Source organism: Sebastes fasciatus, chromosome 7, assembly GCF_043250625.1.
Source record: "Sebastes fasciatus isolate fSebFas1 chromosome 7, fSebFas1.pri, whole genome shotgun sequence".
Classification (NCBI taxonomy): domain Eukaryota; kingdom Metazoa; phylum Chordata; class Actinopteri; order Perciformes; family Sebastidae; genus Sebastes; species Sebastes fasciatus.
In genome coordinates this window covers 33667302-33691930 of record NC_133801.1, presented here as the reverse complement: position 1 = coordinate 33691930, position 24629 = coordinate 33667302, and the positions used below count along the sequence as shown (strand labels likewise).

Genomic DNA, 24629 nt, shown 5'->3' with positions numbered 1-24629 from the left:
ACAGACCGTGTGTGTGTGTGTGTGGCGGCGGTGAGTGTGGGGCTGTTGGTGGAGTTATAGCTGTGAACGTAGGTGTAGCAGTGTGTGCACAGTTTATTTGTCGTGATTAAATGCTACGAGGCTAAAACCCCTCAAGACCGGAGCCAACTTTCTGTATCTGCAACTCCGGCTCAGACTCTCTTAAGGTGGACCACCTTAAAGTGACGAGCCGCTCCTCTGAGTTTTGCTCAGCTTTTTAATGAATTATTAATATTTCTTTTAACCGTTTAACCGATAGTGTTAATCGGTTAAAATTCTCTAAAAAAGGTCTATGTTTTCACTCATTTATGAGTCATATTTTAAGTTGCAATCCATATTTTATTTTCTCTAACAGCAGTGTTTATTCTCGTCTCGTCTTGTATAGTAGTTGTTAAAACTTATTTCCCCGTTATAACTCAAAATTCATGCCATTATACAAACGTGTTCAATAATTTACAAAGACAATCAGCTCCTCTGAGGTTTTTGTTGAACATGCTGTTATTTCAGAGAGGAGAACTCCTAAACCCTAAAAAGCAGTTGTCAAGCAGTTCAGCAGTTATGCCTTTTTAGTGGCTAATTGGGGAGTTGAAGTTTTCGATAACACATAAACTTTTGAAAAATGTTCAGAGTCTGAGATAATTAGGGTTCCAACTCTGCAATATAAAAAACAGTTATCACAATAACTAAAATGTTTAAGCTGAGAGATGAGGTAAATACTGGTAAATACAGGTCATGTGAGGTACCTGACATTTATTTGTCCATTTTGTTGTTGATTGTTTTTCTTTAGTCCCTGAGTAATAGAGAAGTGAAGTGGGAGGTTTTATGTTGGGTGGGCAGAGTTCAGGAAATGAAAACCTAGTCTTTAGTTTTAGTTTTTTTCAGTATTAGCTGAGAGGCTGTGGAAGCTTCTCTAACTCTTGAATGAACTTGTAACACTCTGGTTGACTCATCACTACAAACACTCAACAAATATTCTTGGCAATTTCTGACTCATTGCTAATTAGTCAGACTGTGTACATATAAACTTTACAGTAGAAGCCGACTACAACTCCCAAAGACCTAGAGTGACAGCAGAATACAAGCAGAGGTTGAAGTTTGTATAAAACTTGTTATCAACAGGTTAAATTAATTCTCTTTCTGATGTTGGATCGTATTTGGATCAATTCAACAATTGATGCGGTGATTGATGCGGTGATTTGTTCCAGTTGGCCTCATGGTGCTACAGGAATGAGTCCTAAAACCCGGAAATGATTTAGCATTTTAGCACTTCTGGTTCCTTCGTCTGGAAGTCAATGGGTTTTTTGAATGTTTTTTTAGTTGGATGCCTGAAATAAGGTCTGTGGTTAACACAAGCTTAAGAGATTTTAACGTTTTGTTCTACGATATAAAATGTCAGTCAATATTGTGAATATTGAAGCTTTTACGTGTCTTGAAAAAGGCGGTTGCTAGCAAGTGGCTTAATGAGACTACTAAACATCATCACGCTGACTTGTCCACCTTTACGGCCTTGTCGTGTATATTCACGCTCATGCGACCGTGGCGTAGTTCGTTTATAGCCTAACGTTAGCTTTTTGCTTCTGGCGCTTGCATTTACGCTTCAAAAATCATAAAAGTGGTGTTCATTTGTGGAGATTATCTTGCTGAACAAAACGTATAAGTATCATAAACGTGTTTTAGCCACAGAGCTTATTTTCTGCAATATCCAAAATCCAATGGAAAAATCCCATTGAATTTTTGTCGAGGTAACCCAGAGCGATGCTAACTTCTTGGTTGGCCTACAAAAATACTTCATCCCTGCAGCTCTCTATTGAAGCTTTGTGAATCTGCTTGGACTGATTTACACCTTTAGTTGGCTTCTTCTCCACAACAATGATTGCTAAGACTCATGGGTTTCTTTATTTTAGGATATTTGGAGTCGTTCAACATACCAAACTAATGGACCAAAAATAAAATCTCCCGAAAGTAGGAATGCACCAATCGGACTTTTTCAGTCCCAACAGTGATTTCGACACCGGCTTTGAGTATCAGCTGATACCGAGTACCGATCCAATACCAGTGTTTGATTAATAAGCTCTATGCCTCACTGTGTGGAAGTGACTGGGATCATTCTTTTATGTGTAAGGCAACATCAGGTTTGACTTTAACATTGCTTTCCTAACATTATAAAACAAATTGTCTCAAATAAATACATAGATATAAATTTGCTGAATTGTTATTTGTTATTAAAATAATAAATCGTACACCAGCAACTTGATAAAAAATCTTCAGAATTAACAGGAATTACAATTCAAGTGTAAACTTTTTTAATGTAGCAAATTAGTCAAAACTTAGACAGGAATCAAATTCAAGTATATAGTATATATAAAAATGTAAAATATAAATATAATTGAATTGAATAGATCGCCCCCATTGTCACAATACCCGATTCAACTATTTGAGTCAGTATCGGCCCGATATCGGAATTGGTATATTCCTAGTTGAAATTCCTGTACTATTTTTGAAGTAGCTCTAATGTTATTTAAAGTCATTGAACGTTAACTGTCAAATGCAAATTTACAATTGGAGAAATACTGAGACCATAAAGATACAGATGTTTCCACTGACATCACCAGGGAATGTTTGAATAAAAGGCAGCTGGAAAGCTGGAAAACAAAAAGTCAAATGTCACTGAAAAAAAATAGGACAGCACTTTATCACAACTAAACTCCTGGAATTCAATAAACATCATAAATTCATATCTAGCAGTGAGAGTAGCCAAAGGTGGGATTTTTTTAAAGATTTTAACTCTCTATGTACTATATCATTTTTGACACAAAGGTTAGGCAGCTCAGCTGGCCTTAATTTTTCTGGACAGATCTCGGTATTATGATCAATGGACAAGCGGTAAAGTAAATTTAACAGATATTGCAGTCACTCACAGAACTGCTATTGTATGAATGTCAGTGGGCATGGAATTGGGCAGTCAGCAGATCATGCAAGTGCATTATTTCGCTCTGCTGCTCCCTGAAGTTGTCAAGCAATAGTCTTCATAAGTTCCACTATTTTGTTGCTGTAGTTGTAATATTGAGCTTTTTATTTTCTCTTTCTCATCACCCTGCTGCCAATTTTGATAATTGTGTTCAATGATTTGTTTATGCAATGTTTTATTCTGATGTTAAGACATTCTGATTTTCCAGATCTTTCTGCTGCCGTCCAGAAGTTCTCGCAGTCCCTGCAGGAGTTCCAGTTTGAATGCATTGGTGATGCAGAGACTGATGACGAGGTGAACATTGGTAAGTTCAGTTTGGCCATTAAATTCTCACTCCCAACTCGTCAAATACCGCCGCTTGGTCAGTGCCCCTCGGCATCGGAGACCGATGCACGGAGTACCCCTCTTGCGTTACTTTTGGACGGGCCGGGGACGGCGTGTTAATACTGTATATGCTCATTACATGCATAGTGTCCTTTCAAAATAAACTTCTGTTTTCACAGGAAGTTAGGATTAGGCGACACAACCACTTAGGTAGGGTTAGGAAACGGTTGTGGTTGACGTTAACATCACTGACTCTACTCACGTGACTCACGGGATTGACGATAACAACTCACGTGACTAACGACATACGTGACCAAAAAAAAGTCAATGTTCCTTATAGTTTCACACGGACATGAACACCGGTCTCCGGGTTGAAAGTCTTGTGTTTGTTTGACCCATCCATCAACCCTCCCGCCCGCCCTGAGCCAACTTTGACACTGTTAATACATCGTCACTTGCTCCGAACGTCGAATAACGCCACGGGTGGGTTTCCATTGGAGTTAGCTGAAAGCCTAAGTTGGTTTCCGATATCAAGGGGCACTGCTATCTTCTTTCCTCCTTGCTCTTCCCAATTAGTCAAATTGTCACCTCAATCAGAAGCTTGACTTACATTTCCGTTCGGATTCTCTTGAGAGATACTAAAACCCTTGGCTTAGGGATGTGACGGTGAGGAAATTTTCCCACCGGTTAATAAACTTGTGAAAACACCGGTGTTACCGATTACACCGGACATTTTACAAGAAAAGATGGCGGTCAATATGTGTAGCGCTCTTACTTTGATCTTTACTGTTGGGTAGCTGTGTGTCTGCCCTCTCCGGTCGAGCTTTTTGCTGCGGAGCCGCAGGGGTCTACCTGGTGCCGCTGGGCCACGCACACTGGCTGTTACCTCTCCGTTCTCCTCGCGGAGATTGCTTCATTAATATTTTGGATCTCTGATAGCATTGGGTTTAAATCTGAAATATTGCCAAATAGGCCCGTTTGCTTTTCGCTTCGACACCGAATCCTCTGCCATCTCTCTGTCTGTCAACTCTCTTTCTTCCAGTCTGTGTGAAATCGGACACCTGCTACTCTTAGCTGAGACTCCGGATGGAGCATTCACTGTCAGTTTGTAGTGTCCGTCGTCCGACTATCGATTGATAACACGCCGCTGATACGCCAAAATGAACTAAATGGGTTTTATTTTTGTTAAAAAAGCAAAACAACAGTGCGGGCGTAATGTAATCGGTGTTTGCCCGACCACCGTGTAACACCGGTAACACCGACTACCGCGACAAGCCTACATTGGCTGTAGTGCAGACATGTATCATATGAGCTATTGTCCTCTTGTAAGGACCAAGTGCTCAAAACATGATGTTATTATATCGGAACCATTTTACTCCAGTGAAAAAGAATAGAAAAAGGGAAAGCTTTATCAGAGTCATTGGGAGCTGTTTCCAGACAATATTAAGCATACTCTGCAACTTCTTGGAATGGGATTTGGCTTTGAGTATAGATCTGAAAGTTGTCTGTGGTGCATGTATAATTAATGCTATTGATTTGCTTATGATGCTTCCCCTGTATCTTTTCAAGCCTATAAAAGATCAAAGAGACTAATTGTGATCAGTGTCAGAGATTAATGGAGGTGCGAACCTCCTAGCCTCCAACAGGAATATGAAAGCAGCTGTGCAGAGGGCCTCTGTGGCTCTAATGGGCAGGACTCCCAGTCTGGCCTCTACTCCCTTTCTCTTTTTTTTGTACTGCTCATTATCCCCAGCTTGAGTCCTTTGCTCCTGGCGCTGGAGAATGCTGAATTACTGTCCATCTGTGAGGGCTAGACGGGATATCGACCTCCTCTCCATGAGGCTGTAATGTCCATCTGAATGCGTAATGAATAGTCCTGCTTTCCTTTTTCTCCCAAAGCTGGAGAGGCTGTATGATAGGCAGGGGTGCAGCAGCAGACCAATTATACTTATTGGAAAAATCCACAGCCAAATCCGAGCCTCATTAGAATCAAGCACGCTTTAATTTGAGACAATGTACCCCCTTCCCTGGCCTTCTATCAAGAACACTGTTGATCCCAGTTTGAACAATGGATATTTTAGCTGCCCACCTGTTACGGAGCTGGACCTACTCAGTATTAACAGTGTAAACCACTGACACAATAGAAGCCAGTAGTTTGGCCGTGCCTGTGGCTCAGATGACAGAGCCATGGGCATCTGTTTGGAAGCATTTTATTGACTGTGTAATGCAGACAAGAGTAAATTCACTTGGGAGGACTTAAATAAAGACCACTGTGGAGGCAACATTGGCACAAATAACATTGAAATAACATGACATTAAACAATGAAATTGAAATAACCGTAGATATAAAACAGTAGATATGACGTGTTCTAATGACTCACCATTCCAGGATGGAAACATGTGGCGGTCATCTTAGCTGGGTCCAGTTTTAAACTTGCTGTAATTGGAACCTATGGTGAAAGAGGCTTGTGTTGTCCTTATAATCCTTATATTTTTCGACCAATACACCAATACTGTTTTTATTCTGAGTGTAAAACAACTGTGTTTGTCTAAAATGAACCGAAAAAACTAAGATTTTGGTAGAATTTTGATTATTATAGCTCCAAGAGAACAAATCATGCTTTCAGTCATGAAGATAACCTCATAATTGTGCATTTATATTGCAGAAAATTATTTAATTTTTTCAATTTTGCCTGAACTTAATATATAAGAACTGTCTTTGGTAATCTGAATGACTAATATACTACATTAAGCAATATGTTTTTATGTAGAAATCCTAAATAGATTCAGTATTATGGCCTATAGGCAGGCAATTACAATCAGTCACTGTAATATATATTGACTGATTGCGGGATTCAAGACGGCTAATTTTGGGTTTGATGTAGCTCGCTGGATTTGACATGAAATATTATGAAATGGGTAACATGTTTTTTACATTCGACATGTTTTTTACACGCGGTTAAATGTTAGGATAATATTAATAATTTTGTTATAACGTTAACGTTACTAAACATTACCTTTGAGCTAAGTTAGCATAGCTAACATTAAAACAACATCTGTTTGGCTAAAAGATCAATGTTCATCATGTTGAGCCAGCAATCAGTAATAACTTTGACTTAGAACTCAGCTGCTTCGTTGCTTGGAAGCTAACAATAAAGTTAGCTAGTTCACTAACTTTTTGTAGTTTTAGTTGACCCAAAAAATAAAAAAATAAAAAAATCTCTCATCTACTCTATACTGACGTGTGGAAAGTGTTACCAGCCTCCCTGGTCTCTTTGATCCTTTTGGTAAAGCAGTTCTGTGCTGAACAACTGATGACCAGTTGCTGCCCATCGGTGGCAATTGATACCCAGGTAAGATGGTGGACACTTGTCCAATTAGTTATGATGTAATGTCGCATATACTGTTTTATATCTATGGCAATAACACTAAACACCATGTAATAATCTGCAAAATGTAAAATTCCTTGCATCCACAAACTCAAATTGCTTACATGCAAATAAACACACTTAGATAAATTATGGGGCAAAAGCTTAAGTGTTGAATATCTTCTTAAATAGAACTGATTTCCTCATACTCTATACCACCGTGTTCACTCACCATCTCAGAGAGAAAAGACCACGATTACTATTTGAGGAAAAAAAATGAAACCGCCTGTTGAAATCAATCTAGTCATCAATGAAACTGAGCTTCCTGACTGACACAGCTGAACCCTCGCCTGAATGCCAGCCGTGATCTTGATGCAGTATTGGTATAGTTCACTTTGATGCTCCCAACTTCCCCACATAGCATCGAGATCCTGTATGTGCTGCCAGACGTGTTCACCATGACCTTTTATTGATTTCTCTCTATGACTTCCTGCAGTGACATTCACATTCCACGCCAGTTATCCAGGAATCAATGGGGCCAAAAGATTGATGTAGCTATAGAAATTTAGATTTTTAGAAAAGTTACATGCCCTTCTCTCAGAAGGTCAATCCTTTCCCTTCTCCAAGAGCTCCTTCGACGAGAACCTTCGGGGGTGTAACAAGTCAGAAAAGATATAGATCTAGGTCTGAAAAGTTAAATATCGAGCAGAAAGGCGCAATTTAAACCCATCAAATTATAAGAAAATCTTCTTATAATGTGCAGAAAACACTACATGTGCAGTAAATGTCTCTTTATTTTCATATAAGCTTCCTTATTCGTCCACTCTTGAGGAAGTAAATTTGATTTCATTCAGTGATTCATCAGGTCTATTGCCTTTCCTCCATTTACCAGTGAATGATATGCAAGCTGTAACCCCACTTTGACTCCCATTTCCTTTCTTTCGGAGTCTAATCTTGTCCCATCAACGGCTCCAGCTGTGCCCTTTACCCCCTGAGAGGTTTGTGCCGTTGATAAAGGAGCTGGTGGCGTTAATAGGAGGCCAGCCCGCCTGCAGGATCACTGGCACAAAATCATTGCTCCCTGGTCTTTAAAAGCTTTGGTGTGTAAATGGACCAAAATGTCTAAGATGATGCATGGCTCCCTGTGCCAGGCCGTCGCGGCTGATAATGATGTTACTGTGTTGGCAAGCAGCGGACCTCGACCGCTGCTAAATGGCTGGACACAGGCGGGGTGACACAGGGGCTGACCAACAGAGGCCACGCTGTATCAGGCCCTCTATTTAATGAAGGTGTGAAGCCATCAAGGCACAATTCACTGGCAGATAAGATTCGATGTATCGTATGCTGAATTCATCTCGCCCCGCAGAATGTAATATAAGCTACCGAGGTATAGCCCAGATGGCGTGAACATATCTCGACCACATCAGTCACTGCATTACATTGTGACAGTATATTGCGGGAGAAGAAAATAAAGGGAAGCAATCAGTGGGGTTCCATTCAATTGAAGTATTGTTTTTTACTGCAAGTCTTGGTTTTAAATTGGACAGCTGCATGATTTTATTAGGTTCTAAAAATGTGCTGCACCGAAAGCTCCGAAGCTGCAGCGCAAATAAACATTTTAGCACCGCGCTACAGTGCTTGTGGGGTGCCAGGAACATCTGATGCTTTAACAACTGAGCCACTGTGTTAGAATATATATTTTTTATCATCTGAATACAACAACACAGTGCATCACTGTGTACTTGGTCGACGGTGAACATATTGTGCAAGATGTTGTTATACGTGCTGATGCATTTATCGACCAAACATGCAGTATTTCTCTTTTAATACGCTATTGTAGGAATGACGTTTCTTTGTATTTCAGCCCAGTCATTCAAAGAGTTCTCCCAGCTGCTGACCACTGTTGAAGAGGAAAGAAGACGCTTGGTAAGAATGCAATTTTTTTTAAATTATTTTATGGACGATTTTGTAAATGTATAAAACAAAAGAGAGGAAGAACACATGCCTGTCTTGCTTTAACACTGAGGATTAACACTTTGACAGATATTGGTTTTTAGCTGTCATATTTGGATTAATGTGGACTGGTGTGAAGTAGAGACATCTGGTGAAAAGAATGGATTCTGCAGATTACCTACCTACCATTTTCCCCCTAAACTGAATTAGGACCCGTGGATTCTTCCACTTTCTCTGTACACCAGTCTGTCACCTTATTCAGCTGTGGTGCTCTATCGAAGAGCAATAAGGTAGGAATATCCCCGAAACTCCTCAAAGTGTTACAGAGTCACAGTGAGGGTTTGAAATTAATACCTGCCAAGTGCCAAATGCAGGTAAATTTTGCGTTTGGCACGTAAATCTCTGAAGGCTATCTGCCACACTGGCGGTTAAACGTTTGAAACCAACCGTGTACGGTCAGTCTGTGAATTTGTGGCTACATTTTTATACAAATAGTCAGTGGTCATGTCTATAATGTTACATCCATTGGTACATGTCCACCAGGTCCGGTGAGGACACTTGGGACGCGCTGCTCCACTCAACTGGCCGTTCAAGCGGTAACATACCATATCGTGGAATGCACCTGATTGGTCCTTGGTTTATCTGCTTACCATTTCAATCAGGAAACAACATGGCGGCCTGCTCGTAAAACTACTGTTATTCCGTCTAAACAAATCCACCAAAACCTGCTTCTGAAATATGCTAAGCTAACGGCTGAGTCTCGTTTCATTTTAGAACTAGATAGCCTAGTTTGACAGCTTGGTCCAAGTTTTCCTGACCCAGACGCATCGCCCTGGACGGGCTCATTTGTATAAAGGACTGTTCCCCGCCCTTTCATTTTGAAAGAGCAACGGCAAATGAGGACATTCCAACACTTGGCCAACCAATCGTGTAACTTCATCACTTAGTCAGTCAGTCAGTGACAGACTTTTGAGTTTTTAGGACTTGCCCTCTGCGGTCCAGTCCAAAACTATATGCGTGGTTACACTGAGAGTTTCCTCCGCGTTTTGGGATCATTTACGGACGCGCTGCTTCTGTCTCCTGCTCTCTGTGTCGGAGTTTGACACACACGCACCTTGTGCCTAACGTTAGCGAATGTGCAGTTTATCAAGTTAGGAGTAACGTTATAGCTGTGAATGTAGCAGTGCAATGTGTGAACAGTTTATAGGTGAATTAATGCTACAACTCTTAAAGACCCAAGCCAAGTTCCCATGTCTTGCTTGTCTGCTGATTTAAAGTGAAGGGGGTTAGCCCAGAAGCTAGCAACAACAACGAACCCAGGCTCACTTAAGGTGGTCTGATCTTTAAGGTGGACCAGCTATTCTTATTTTAGTGATGAGCCGCTCCTCCGAGTTTTGCTCAGCTTTTTTCTTTTTCTTTTTTTTTACACAAATACCGTCATATACCTATAGTAGCCTATCTATATGGTGAAATGTCAGAAAGGTGTTAAAAAATAGATAGGCTTGAATTGTTCGTTGACCAATATATTTACATTATTTTCCTTAACATTTTGCTCTGTTCTCTTCTCTCAGTTTGTATTTAACATAATAAACCTATTATTCCATTGAAATGAACTGAAACAAATGTATATATGAAACAAAAAGGCAATTTATTATTTTGGCTGGTAAAAAATAATAATAAATTATTATAAAATGTACCAGTCCCCTTGGCCAGTGAGTCAAAGAGTTAATATCGGACACAGGTCGCAGTAGTAGGAACTGAAAGGAAAAACAGTAACAGAATATTCACAGTACAGCAGAGCATGGAATGCCTTGTACTTTGTTGATATGTTTGCACGTTGTGATAAATTACATATTCATTTCCCTATGTTTACTTCTTTCGGTGTAATTTTGGCTTACCAGCTTTCGAGTTCACTGCACGGCTTTCTCAGCTTTATCACTGTGTTGCTCTACTTGTGCATAGAAAAACCCTGGGCCTGCACTTAGCATTTATTTTGTAAAAGTAGACATTTCAGAGGGTGGTACTAAGCGGTGCCTCAAGGCAGGAATTACCTTAGTCCACACATACTTCAGCTGTGCATCAGATTTGCCAAGTCTGATATGCAAATGAGATCAGCTGCAGGTTTGCAGTCGTAGGTTTTATAACTACCCAAGACATTTTCATTAGGACTCGGTTCTCCGTGAAGGAGCAGACTTTTAACAGCCTCTCTTTTTCAGTCTGAGGGGGTGAGTGTTTGATACTGAAAAGTTTGGAATAACACTTTAAATGGGGATAACAGATGGGGCTTTTTTAGGACAAACACTCTAAAGTTTAAGGTAATTCTAAAAAAATATGAGAAACTACTAAAGCTCTCACACTGTGCATCATTTCCATATGGATGCATGGATATACTGTACCTCTGCCTGACTGTGCAATGTATAGGTTTCATAGTAGTAGCTGCTAAAATACAGGCTCATCCCATAGATGTTAATATATAGACTCAAATCTATGTGACTAAATGTGAACATTTTCCTCCTGACATTCAAAGTCTAGCTACATTTTATGATGGACAGAGTTGCCCTTTGAAGATGTGGGTCACCTCTGTGCAGGCCATGTAGCTTTATGGAATATCGTGTCATCCTAATCAATTTGACAAGCATAAAAGACACCGTTCATAAATTCGTATGACCTTTTTTTTTTCTCGAAAGTGTGATTTAATTGCTGTAAATGATGCATAGCCCGTGTCACCCGTGTTAGTCTGAACTAGTAATATCTGGCTAATTTAGCAATTATGCAGAGCTTGAAAATATTTTCTCCAGGAATGAGGAAAAAACAGGAAGTGACATACTCAACAAATTCAGTGTGACACAGGGCTGGTTGGCTCTCACATGGTGCCTCAAACTAGGCTCTGATATACGGCTGTGACTCTGTCTTTCTGGCGTAGCGGTGGTCATTTGATGGCTGTCGAGGATGATCAGGGCAGATATGGGCACAACGAGTTGCGTTGTTATTTAAAACGGCCTCTGTTATTTGAGCGCATGTCACAAAGGCAAAGGTATATATTTTGGGGTCAGAAATCTATATGGCACAAAGAGGAAACACTGCTTTACAGCTTGATGTGTTTACGGCATTTGTATGCACAAGTTATAGATGGAAGACAAATACGTATTTGTTTTTAGGGTTGGGGGAAAAAATCGATTCAACTATGTATCACAATTTTTAAATAGATTTTTTTAATGCCAGAATCGATATATTTGCTTCATTAGAGTCTATGCGGAGGTAGAAGGAAGTTACCGCTTTTATTGTTGTCATCTGAGTAATGTGACGTCATATCCGTTCTGTATCCTTCAACCAAAACAAACGGCAATCGGCCACAGCAAGTCGATACAAGAAAGTAGAAAATGGCAGAGGGTCTGCATGGATACGATCAGCACCCTCACATTTTAAAATCCAAAGTGGTAAACTCTACACATCCAGTAAAGTACAGAAACACTTTGGGTTTCACACATTGCCAGGAATAGTAGAGCTAGCCACCACGGCTAAAGCTGCATGCTAACTCTGTCACAGACAGGAAACGTTATCGTATCGCGGTACGTGCGGTCAAGCCGGCTGTCACTCTCATCTCCGTGGTCAAATGGGCCGACGCTACAACTGTAGAGCACCCATATACTGACATTTATGTTCTCTGCATTCAAACGGCCCTGGTGGAGCTGACCATGGATGGATAAAGAGAACGGAACTGACGGGAGAGCTAGAGACGGACTTGGAGAAGTTAGAGGAAGTATACACGTGTGACTACGTCCGGTTTTCAAAATAAGGTGTTAAAAAAGGAAACTGTATACACAAAATACAAATGTGGAAATAAGATTAATTGGATTACATTCACCAGAAGTATAAAACGTTATCCATCCATCCATCCATCTGCAACCGCTTATCCCGTTAGGGGTCGCGGGGGGGGGCTGGAGCCGATCCCAGCCGACATTGGGCGAAGGCGGGGTACACCCTGGACAGGTCGCCAGTCCATCACAGGGCTGACACATAGAGACAGACAACCATTCACCCTCACATTCACACCTATGGGCAATTTAGAGTCAACAATTAACCTAACCTGCATGTCTTTGGACTGTGGGAGGAAACCGGAGTACCCGGAGAAAACCCACGCTAACACGGGGAGAACATGCAAACTCCACACAGAAATAAAACGTTATGTCCCTTATAAATTAAAAAGAAAATACAACTAATTTGTGAGTGAAACGTCTTTATTCTTTGATTTTTGGGTTGCTGGATAATAAATAATTCCTTACAATGACTGATATATTTGACTTCAGGACATCTCTGACTACATACATGCTGAAAATCAAGCATTTTCACTGTATTAATTTAGATATTTTCCATAATAAAAGTCCTAGGAAGTGTATGATTCAACTTTCTCCCATGGTCAAGTGTTAAAAAAGTTTACAAGAATCGCAATAAGTCGAAATATCGAATCACAATACTTGTAGAATCGCAATACATATCGAATTGGCACCCGAGTATCGTGATAGTATTGAATCCGGAGATGAGAGGTGTATCGTCCCAGCCCTAATAGTTTGCAGGTTTATTTTTTTTTTTTAAAGCAACTAATTTCAAAGGGTGCAAAGAAACAATCAAGATGACAAGCAGAGATACAGCTTAACCGATAACCAAAACGAAACGACACTACAGCTGAGGAAGATGCATGATTACAAAGTAATGGAAATAAGTTATTAATCAGAGCAGCTATGACTAGTCACAGAGGCTGTAGGATGCAGCACTTCATTCAGCTGTGATAGATTTAATGAGTAAAAACCTATTCATAGCACACACACCCTCTCCCTCGTATACTGTATCCCTCTCTACTTGCTTGAAAGGCACCCTCTTTGCATCATCTCCTCTTCACCTAGCAGTCTTCTGTCCCATCAGATCACAGGAATACGTAAGAAACACGGCTCTGATCCCTGCACTTTGAGCCGCTGGTTGATTGTAACGTTGGTGATGCAGGAAGTAAAGCTTATTCTCCACTTGCAAGTGGTTTAAATCTCTGGGGATACAAGTGTCAGCAATGTAACTAAAGTCATATGTAAACATAGTATTTTTAAAATCCCTGTGATATGAAAAAACAACTTTTTGATATAGTTTTCCAAGAAGATTTATACTGAGGTGGTGCATACTTTGAAGTGAAAGCAACCTTTTTTTTTTCTTTGCTGCTCGTGCGTATGAACTATAAAGTGCTAATGACTCACCTCAATTGGTGGTGTAAAACTGTGATAGACACCACAGTCTTAGATGCTGTGCTCATTTTCCAGCTCATTTGTTATAGAAACAGTTGTTACAGGCAGGTTTCCAGGACCATGACTTACATCAAGCATGTTTCTGTCTCAATTCCATTCACAGTTTTCAAAACTGTGCCACTTTGGCATAAATTGAGATCCATCATAAATAATTAAAAACGTTCATTTATGTAGTCTAGCTCAAATAAGAGTAGACTCAGCACTGAAAACTGCATTAACTGTCCTTATCCCCTACATAGCGATTTAAACTTCCATCAAACTGGGCACCAGAAACCAGATGCCCAGCTCTATCCTGCTGTCATGAATCAAGATGAAAGTTAGACAGACTTAAGAAATTGGACATACCTTTATCATTTCACAGATTCACCAGTGAAAAACAAAGATGAAATCATTTTCCAGAATGTGCATGTGGTCCACTGCGCTACAGCTGATTTAGCTAAGGTATCTAACTAGCTAAAAAGCTTCCTAACCTCCTTTTTGTCCTGTGGTCTTCTTTCCATTATGAAGTTTGTTTCCCAGGTCTGATATTATTCTTCTGGAATTTCTCACCCCATGTATGACGTTAGCTGTAATGAGAATAAGCTCAGTTAATGGTTTTGAAATACTGTAATAGCTTCTTGGAATTTTATTAGTAATATAGTTGTAATATTGGAAACACAGCTCCTCATATGCCTCCAGATTGAATCCACATTTTGAGCATTTACTTAAAGTTTCTCTGTACAGTATCTAGAGCATTAATATAGCAGCAAACAACTATCTGCTATGTAAAGATATAGAGGAGTAATATCTACCTGAGCAGAGACGGAAGTCACTCTCCCTCTGTGTATGTTGTAATCCAAGCTTTTCTGTGCTTTGTTGACATAGCCGGGCCGGCCGCGTGTGTATTTAGTGCAGGTTAGTGCATGCGAGCGTGCCCCAGTGGCTAGCTCACGGCCGCCTCTCTGCACTGCCTTTGTTTTTACTGTTGGCACCGTTAGCTAAGAGCTTCCGGCTCAGCTGTCACCATGTTGAGAGCCGTGCAGAGGCAATCGAAATGCTCCCAATCTCATCATTTAGCACTTTTAACAGGGAACATTGCCTAAAGTAAGAATTCCAATATGTTGTTTCCATGGCCTAGGAAAGTTCAATCAATATCTGTGAACATGAGCTACTCTCTCTCAAAGCCAGAAACCAAAGAAAGAAGTCGCAAACTTGTGATGTCATCAGGTAAAAAGTCTGGAGCTGGTCCATAGATAATGAATCGGAAAGTGAATGTTTGTTGTCTTTTTTATACCCAAATGAGCTTTATTCTATTGTAGTGTTGTCAGTTGTGAAACAGAAAATGAACCCGTACACTCAGAACATTCCCCTGGGTGCTCTCAGTGTCATCTGGAACATCTTTCACAATTCATTGTCTATGGAGCGGTTCCACACTTTATACCTTATGACATCACAAATTTGAGTTTTAACACACAGTTTTGGGATTTGGGAAAGAGTTGTTCATATTAACTAATATTTTTGGCCTGTCTTAGACCATAGGAATAACATGTATGAATTTTGGAAATGGGTGTAGTTCCCCTTTAATTCATATTCTATAACTTACATGTTGCTATTGCGTTTCACTATGTGCTGTTAGATTACAAATACATCCACTGAGCTCTGCAAACACTCATCAAACTCCCTAACTACAGTTTACTATACCCTATAATTTCCAGATATGCAAGAACTATGATAAACAGCATGTATAAAGCATGTTTATTGAGTACGATCCAGATATGTCAGGTCTTCAAAATATTTTTTTCTTTTTCTCTATGCAAAATATCCAATGAATCCATCATAAAGCTGAAATGGCCCCAGTTGGTGCGACCAGCTGCAATTCAGGAGAGATTGCAGATGTTCCGATAAAGTAAATACTCTCAGATTTGTCTTTTAATCGTGCCCTTTTGTAGAATAAATGCAAAGGGAATGCAGTAGTTCTCATTAAGTAGTCATGAGCATATTTTATTCTGCTCCCCTGTCATTAAATTGCTGTTGCACCAAACAAAATTCAACTTCATTTAAAGTGTACAGGCCAAGATAATAGCCCACCAAATATATAACTGATGTGTTGTTGTACAGCTGTTAAATAATTCATTGTTATACTATAAATACATGTGTAACATGAGGAATAAAAGAATATAGAGCAGTCTTTGGAGGCAACTTTCCCTTTCATGACTTGCATTCACAAGCAACGAGTCATGGCCACACACTATTCATTACATTTGATAGCAAATTCAGTTAAGCTCAACAAAGTCACAACAGAGAAGTTACAAAGGAACATTTATGGAAACACTTGTGATATTCATATTTGTACCTGCTTTGTATGCTGGTCTCTGACAGCTGTATCAGTGGCATATTGTGGCATTTCCAAACAGCAGATTGTATATCTCATATTGAGCTACAAAGATACAAAATCAGGGATGACAGCATACAAACTACAATGTAGAGATGAGGTGTGTGTGATTGTCAGGGAGAGAGGTGCCAAGCACCTATATTCAGCTGTCTGTCATTGGCTCAAGTGTCAAGTTATGGAAGATGAAAAGCTTATTTGTCTGCACAGAACACCTTTTATTTTATGATAAACTGTTCACTGTGACATGAGAAAGCACACATAGGAAATTCCTTAAATGTTTTCCAGATCAGCGCTGTCATAGTGTGTGCATATGGTTTTGGTGAGAGAGGCAGGATGACCATAAGGTTTCAATCTTGGCTTTATGTATCATGAAAGCAGTTGGTATCTGCAGAACTCAATTAGCGCATCTCAAACTAACACATGTTCCCCAAATGTATGAAATCTATCTCAACAAGGGAAGTATAGTATATCTGCAAAACGTGAAATATTGTGAATTATACTAGATGGGACTTCACTTTCTGCTATACTTAAACTGTGATGGCTCCCAGATGGAGCTCCTATTTGTAAGGTTTGTAACTGCTAATAGATCATGGCAGACAGATGTGGCAGTTGATAAAAAAAGAAACTTGTCACACTCACACAGAGTGGGTGTAAACTTTCAGCAGCAGATCCTGGAATAAAACCCAGATTCCGCCCCATCCCCCTTACTTCCATTTCACATCTGGACTGCATCTATGAACTAAAAATAGAAGGACACAGACTGATAAGCGTCACTGAAAACATTTCAAAGTAGATGTAGAGGAAACCTGTATGTCCTTTGTGGCATGTTAACTAGCATACTGTAGGTGCCTCTGCTGCTGCTGCACGGGATAGAGTCCTACCAGTAGCCCAATTTCTGTTGGCCTTGTCAAGCATAAAGCGTTTTATTGTCTGTTGGTTTGGCGGGTGGCCAGGCCTGAAATTTTTTCGCTTGTGCACTTTGCGATTGGCTTACCAACTACACAAGTGTGTTATTCCACAGGAAGACTTCCCAAAGTCTATCTGTTTTAAAAAGATTTCTGCTATAATTCCCCTGCTGATAAGCCTTTCAGCAGCAAAAAAAAAGACTGAAAGTGGTTCAAGTTCTGCATGGCTTGAGAAGGTTCAGCACTGCTGAGCTCGGATGGCATTTAGAAGTGGAAGGGCAGTGCCCTGATGTTGTGGCCTTTGGAGTGATGATCATATCCCCCTGGGAGGGAGCCTTTTATGGCTGATGTGGAAAACAGAGAGTGTTTTCCTGTTGTTTTTTCATTAAAGGGAGGGGGGGAGGGATCAGGTGTAGCTTTTTTTTATATCACAACTCATATAGGCTAATACATATACTGTCATGTAAATCCTTACTTGTGAGTAATTACATTAAATAGTATTTCTTTAAAGCTGAAGTAGGCGAGATTGGAGCAAATATGATTTAAAAAAAGTTGCTTTTATAGAACAGTCGCTATATGGTGACAGTAGTACATGAAACAGGTAACCTGAAAAATCATGTTCCTCTGTGTCTTTCTGTGTCCTCCGGTGCTCCTAACGGCATCTGCAAGATTTCACAGTCCGGACGAAAACAACCAGTCAGAGCTGATCTGAGGTCTGCTCTCCGGCTGCCGTCTATGAGAGCCGGCTGTCAATCACTCGCAAACTCCGACCAAACGGTCAAACTAGGCAGCGCTGATCAAATATGAATCAATATTCTGTTACTGTAATGCCTATTTCTCTCCTCAGATGTTTTCAGAATCATCTTGTAGTGCACGGTTTAGCTGTAAAATTAGAAAGTTTGTGACGCCGCCACCATTGTAAAATCTGTTGAAGGAACACCAAGTTCCGGTCACATGACTGGAGCACAGCCAATAGGAGCGCTCTCTCTGAAATGACCTGTGATTGGTCAAAGTCTCCCGTCACGGGCTAGATTTTCTTTCTTTTTTTTTTAAAGTTATTTTTTTGGGGGCATTTTCCATTTTTATGACAGGACAGTGGATAGAGTCTTGAAAGGGGGGAGAGAGAGAGTGGATGCGGAAAGGGCCACAGGCCGGATTCGAACCCGGGCCGCCGCGGTCAGGACCAAGCCTTAATACATGGACGCCCGCTCTACCAACTGAGCTAACCCAGGCGCCCACGGGCTAGATTTTCTAAACATTCCTAAAAATGAACAAGACTTGCTGAATTGCTGGTCATGTATGACAACCTGCTCATTAATGAATCTGATAAATATGAATGACATGAAGTCACTATTTAGAGTATAATTTTTCATCATTTCAGTTTTGAATTAGAAAGAAAAGCATGACAAACTCTCTGTTATTTAGAGCTGCTGTATCTCTTACATCTTAGACAATATTCAACAAGCCGCAGCATCTTCATTTTTCTCAGCAATATGTGCAAGAAGATACATCTTGTAATTATGTTCCCCTTTTCCTGCTCTTCTACGAGATAAACAACAAAACCCCTCGCGGTCCCTTAAGTGCTGATTTGCTGCACTGCGTTGCATTTATTTCCCATGTTGAGAGTTTTCCTTTGGTTTACATTTTCTTCGACAGCCTTTAAACACGTTCAATTATACGTAATTTGTCTGAGCCGCAGAACTGAAACCAACTGGTATAAATTGTGTCTCTGCCACTGTTTTCTCAGGATTTAACAGCACAGTAACTCCGCTCTGTGGGTAGCTGGTGTGCTGGTCTGTGAACTGAGGAATGTCCTGTTGACCCTGAGACAACAGTTTGAAAGAAAGGCTCTCATTGTTCTTAGCAACATCCATGGCGGCTGGTTTAATGAAAGTCTGAAAAGTATTTGGAACGGACAGTATCAAACCTTTGTGCTATTCACCGCACAGCTAAAATCAGCCTCAGTTAGCATGAGCCAAGATATCACTGTGTATATCATTATTCACCTCAAGCACATATACATATACTGAAAGTCAAAATATTAAACTTAACCACAATCAGTTTTTACTTCAACATGTACAGATACAGTATACTGTATATAAACTGTGATTACAGAGAGAAGAAATCTTGGCTGGCATGCGAGATTTAAACTAAAATTCAATCTTACAATACATAAATAAATATAACCTTTATGCTGTTTACAAACAGAACAGATGTTTTCTTTACATGCCATTCAAGAAATGACGTTTGCGCTTTGTTATGCCAATTTAGGCCCTGGGTTTCTATTTAATAGCAGCTTAGTGAAGAGTAGAGGAAACTGTTTTATCTATTTATCCTATCTCAGTCTAATTCATGTGTAATTCTCACTTTATTTCAATGTGATGAAAATGACAAGCACCTCAGACAAAGAACAAAACACCTATCAGTGCTTGAAGTGGAAAGTGCCGGTACCCCCCCCCCTTATTCACATGTTGGCGTGTGTATTGACAGGCATCAGCAATCACTATTACATTCTGAATATCTACAGTGAATAAAATATATTAGGATGTATTGGGTTTGGAGGTTTTTGACTTAAACTTATGCAATTTCACATTTATTTTGCTCGGACCATTATGGTTACTATAGGAAAAAGCCACAATGTGAAATGGCTACTATGGGGACTAACACCATTACACATGAATACAATTGGACTCATTTGATCCACCACAGTCTCAGCTTTACAGTCATACCCAATTTATGCAATTCTAAGACTGTTTAGGGACCCCATTATGCAGAAATATGAAAATACACCGTGTTGCTCACACCCTCCAGCTGGCTGTTAACGAGGGTCTTTTGGCACAGAGAAGTACTCGTATCGGTACTCGGTATCGGCGAGTACCCAAATGTAAGTACTTGTACTCGGTCTGGAAAAAGTGTTGGTATCGGTGCATCCGTGGTTTTCTAGTTCCATGCAATGCCAGTACCTTCACTCAAGATTTAAAACTGAGCCCCCTACAACCTACGAAAGACAGAATAGCGGCCGGTTGGATTTTTAAGAGGGTAATTAAAAATCAATACAGCCTTTTAGAGAATCGATACAGTATCGCAAAACATAATATCGCGGTACTCATGTGTATCAATATTTTCTTACACCCCTAAAATGGAGAGGACAGTAAAGAGCACCGGCAGCTTGTGAGAAGTGCCAGTGCGCAAGAAATAGTCACGGTAGGCCATATGAGTAAGTGCTGGTACTGCGTACCGGTGAGTACCGGCCCACTTCAAGCACTGCCTTCCATCCTACAGATTTTCAGGGCAAACCCGAGTTGGTTCAACCAAACGAGCCATATTGACTCGGTGCGTTCCAGGTGTATCTCCAGATGACATGTTGGCAAAACAGGAGAAGAAACCTGACAGGAGATGATCACTGTTTTAATGCCCGTTCATGCTGCACTGCAGTGATTCCAGTTCCTCTCACTGCTCTCGATGGCTTCATGCTTTCTACCTGTTATGTGTCTCTTCAGTATAGCAGGGTCACAGATTTCTCAGATGGAAAGCCTTTTCTCTTCTGATGTAAACAGTCAGTGTGGAGACAACTGTTTCTTGGAAAGTGTGGAGAGCCAAGAAACCATTTAGACAGTCACTAGAAGAGCTGTTTGCTGACATAATGTATTTCCCCGCCGCTTGTCCCTGCTAAGAGAGAGACTGGATCCCACATAGCCAGGAGCGCTGAAATACCTCTCCTAGGTGATCATTTTTATGTTCCGATACATCAACCTGAAGGTTCACCAGGCATACATTAATTAATACCTGAAATATGGAGCTTAAATATCTACAGTATGTTACTTCGGCAGACAAATTATCTCGCTCGCTCAGGGTTCTCAGTAAACTCCCCCTGCCAGCTTTACTAACTTACTGACAGCTAGCTACATTTTTTAGGATCCAATTGAATTTTTTATGACGACAGTTGGGTTGGTGTTGTAAATGTTTAGTTTCAGTGCACTGGGACTGCAGTGTGGGGACAGCTGTACTTTTGCAATGGCTCTCCCTCCACATAATCTGGCCAACTCACACAGCAGCTGACTGACAGCAAAGCTTCCTGTTTTGACACACAGGTATCATGAGTAAATAATAATGCTATTTTTAAGTTGCTACAATTTCCCCCTGCTGAGTTTGTATTTAATGTGTTTTCAAGCTTATCTGTTCAGTAGCTACAACAAACGTTTCCTTAGTGGATAACAACAATGTATGATTTTGTACTGTTTTTTTTTGTTGCCAATGTACAACATACGGATGTCACAAGCCTGTGAAATTCCACGATTCTCAATACCCAGATCTATACCACAATAAATAACATAAGTAAAACAATAAATCCCATGTACTGCAACATACACTCCTTTATTACCGTTACTGTGAAAACATCTCGTTCAAACAATTGGATGTTTTCAAGTTTCTCGCCAAAAACTACATTTTACAAGATTACATTTGAAAACATCATGATAACGGATTTACCTTCGCCCAATACTCAATTTTACGTAACAGAGCCTGAACGCATCATATTTAGGGCTCTCAAAGTTAACGTGATAATAACGCATTAACGCAAATGCGTTTTAGCGCCACTAATTTCTTTAAAGCAACATGATTTTTCGGTTGTAGCGGGCTACATATAGTACCATATGAAACTATAAAACCTAAGGAATCCATCGGTACCAACCATGTCATACTGGCTTGTCGCGAAGGAGCTTAAATAACACCCCAAACTTAAGATAATTTTGGTGAGGAAAAACTGGTATGGCCATTTTCAAAGGGGTCCCTTGACCTCTGACCTCCAGATATGTGAATGAAATTGGGTTCTATGGGTACCCACGAGTCTCCCCTTTACAGACATGCCCACTTAATAATAATAATAATAATAATAATCACATGTAGTTTGGGGGCAAGTCATAGTCAAGTCAGCACACTGACACACTGACAGCTGTTGTTGCCTGTTGGGCTGCAGTTTGCCATGTTATGATTTGATTTGATATTTTTTATGCTAAATGCAGTACCTGTGAGGGTTTCTGAACAATATATGTCTTTGTTTTTTGTTGTTAATTGATTTCCAATAATAAATATATACATATATTTGCGTAAAGCAACATATTTACCCACTCCCATGATGATAAGAGAATTAAATACTTGACAAATCTCCCTTTAAAATAGCCTACATTTTGAAAAGAAAAACATGTGCGATTAATCGCGATAAACTATAAACAATAATGCGAGTAATCGTGACTAAATATTTTAAATGATTGACAGCCCTAATTATAATATAAATCAATGACACCACTCGTGTCGTAACGTTAACTAGCTCTCATCCTGCCGATTTCAACACGGATTTGTTGTTCACAATGTAGCATTATCAGAAAAAAAATAAGATGCATCCTCCTGGACGCGTGGATAGTGAGTTTACTGCGTCCCAAACACATTCTCTATTGTCGACTGGACGCCGTTGGTCTGGAGCCCTGACGGTACCTACGGTACCTGAGGTAGTGTAGAAAAACGCGTATCGTCACTTTGTCAGAATTTTGGCATCATCTTGGTACCGAAGTATCGGTTCTCATGACATCCCTAACATATACACAGGATTACAAACACTGTAGTTAGGATATTCAAAAATGGGTTTTACAAGTGCTATATAAGTGTGGTATTTTGTGATCCAAAGGTTATCAGGGTCACCCAATCACCGAAACTTAAAAAACAGAGGATTGTACTGTAAATGTACCTCTGAAGTAGCTCAGTCCGTGTGGGACTTGGCTTGGACTAAGTACAGTGTGTGGACAGGTAGCCGAGGTGCCCTTGAGCAAGGCGCTGGACCCCCAAACTGCTGCTTGGGCAGCTGTATAGTAGCTGGCCACTGCTCCTAATGCTAGGATGGGTTAAAAGTGAAGAGGCTAAATTTCACTGTGTGTGCTGTGCTGCTGTTTACATGTGTGACAATAAAAAAAAACTAAAAAAACAACAGTGGATTTAAATCTGTGTTGCAAAAAAAAACTAGCGATTGGTTCTGTGAGTACCATGGTCCTTCATTTGGAGAAAGCAGTTTAATACATGAGGATAAACGCACACAGACAGCTACTCTACAGCAGCCTCAAACTCTGCTATCAGAAAGCATTACAATACATCACAGGCAACCAAACTGTACTTAAAACAAACAACGGAAAATCCTCACGGGACACACAAAACCAGCTACTGTCTGCATTTCAGCGGCTGCTTCATATCCTTGCTTAACAGCTCACTCTCCGATGAAATGTGTAGGGCAAACGTGTCACGTCTACACTCCCACTGTTCTGCGACTGTCTGCAGAAGGTTTGTTTTCATTTCATACCTCATAAAAGTTAGGGGAGGAGGACTTTTTTTCAGCTTGCTGCAGGTGCCAGTGCTGTACCAGATAAAGATTTAGCTCTGCAATGAGATTGTCACCCCCTACCACACACACACACACACACACATACATACACCTCCCTCCCAAACAATCTGCAGACAGAAGTGAGTGAAACACACAGCTTTAGCACTCCCTCTTTCGATAAAGGTCACACCGTCAGCATGAAATGGGATGTTTTATTCTATCATGATGATGAGGGCAATAATGTTTATTATGCATTAAACACATTAATTAGGTTGTGGGGGCTTTGCTCACACCTACTTTAATGAGTTAGGCTAATTCCTTTTGGTCGCCGCTGCTGTCATTGTGATCATTGGTGCGAGTGATGCTCATACTTTTATTCGATGCTGCTGGCTATCATTAGCTGTAATACAACTCAAGACAAAGAAGTGCAGATGTCCGGCACTCGTTTTCACGGAAGGAAGGAAAACACAGCCGTGTTATTCCACTCTGAAGCTCTACCAGCAGCACCTATTAACATTCCTCGGCTAAACTCTTACACTTAATAAATTGACACAATTGTACATTCAGAGCAGCTGCATTTCAGTGTCAAAGGCTTTAGTCGATCATTCACACGTGACAGCTAAACTTAGGTGGGGACCTAATGGGGGAAATGTAATCACTTCCAAGAACGAAGGCCACTTTCAGTATGCATAATTAAATCAATAAATAAATATTTATCACCTGGCGATGTCTTCATGGTCTCTCAATATCCTTGATTAATTATAAACAGAGGGACAGAATAACATGACTGGCACTTTTACCCCTAAAGTAAACTTCCGGTATATTTTACTTGTGGTTTTTCTACTGTTACGCGATCAATAGCTTGTTGAACATCTACCGACTTAAGCGGCAGTAGGCAGAATGTTTTTGGCATCATTGGGCAAAGAAATCCATAATAACCTTTCAGCATATTGTAATTCAAGTGTTCTGAGAGACTTCTGCACCTCCTATGGCTCTGTTTTCAGGCTTTAAAAAATATAACCCGTGACGGGAGACTTTGACCAATCACAGGTCATTTCAGAGAGAGAGCG

The 24629-nt window shown here is 40.3% G+C and overlaps 1 protein-coding gene across 2 annotated transcripts in view; it reads left to right on the top strand.

Moving 5' to 3' along the window:
- Window positions 1-24629, top strand: part of arhgap42b (Rho GTPase activating protein 42b) — an 87229-nt gene that overhangs the window by 19186 nt on the left and 43414 nt on the right. For both annotated transcript variants that reach the window (XM_074640438.1, XM_074640440.1), the window contains exons 2-3: window positions 3195-3290; window positions 8543-8604. In XM_074640438.1, coding sequence (XP_074496539.1) covers window positions 3195-3290; window positions 8543-8604 — 158 coding nt within the window. The remainder of the gene's footprint in view (window positions 1-3194; window positions 3291-8542; window positions 8605-24629) is intronic.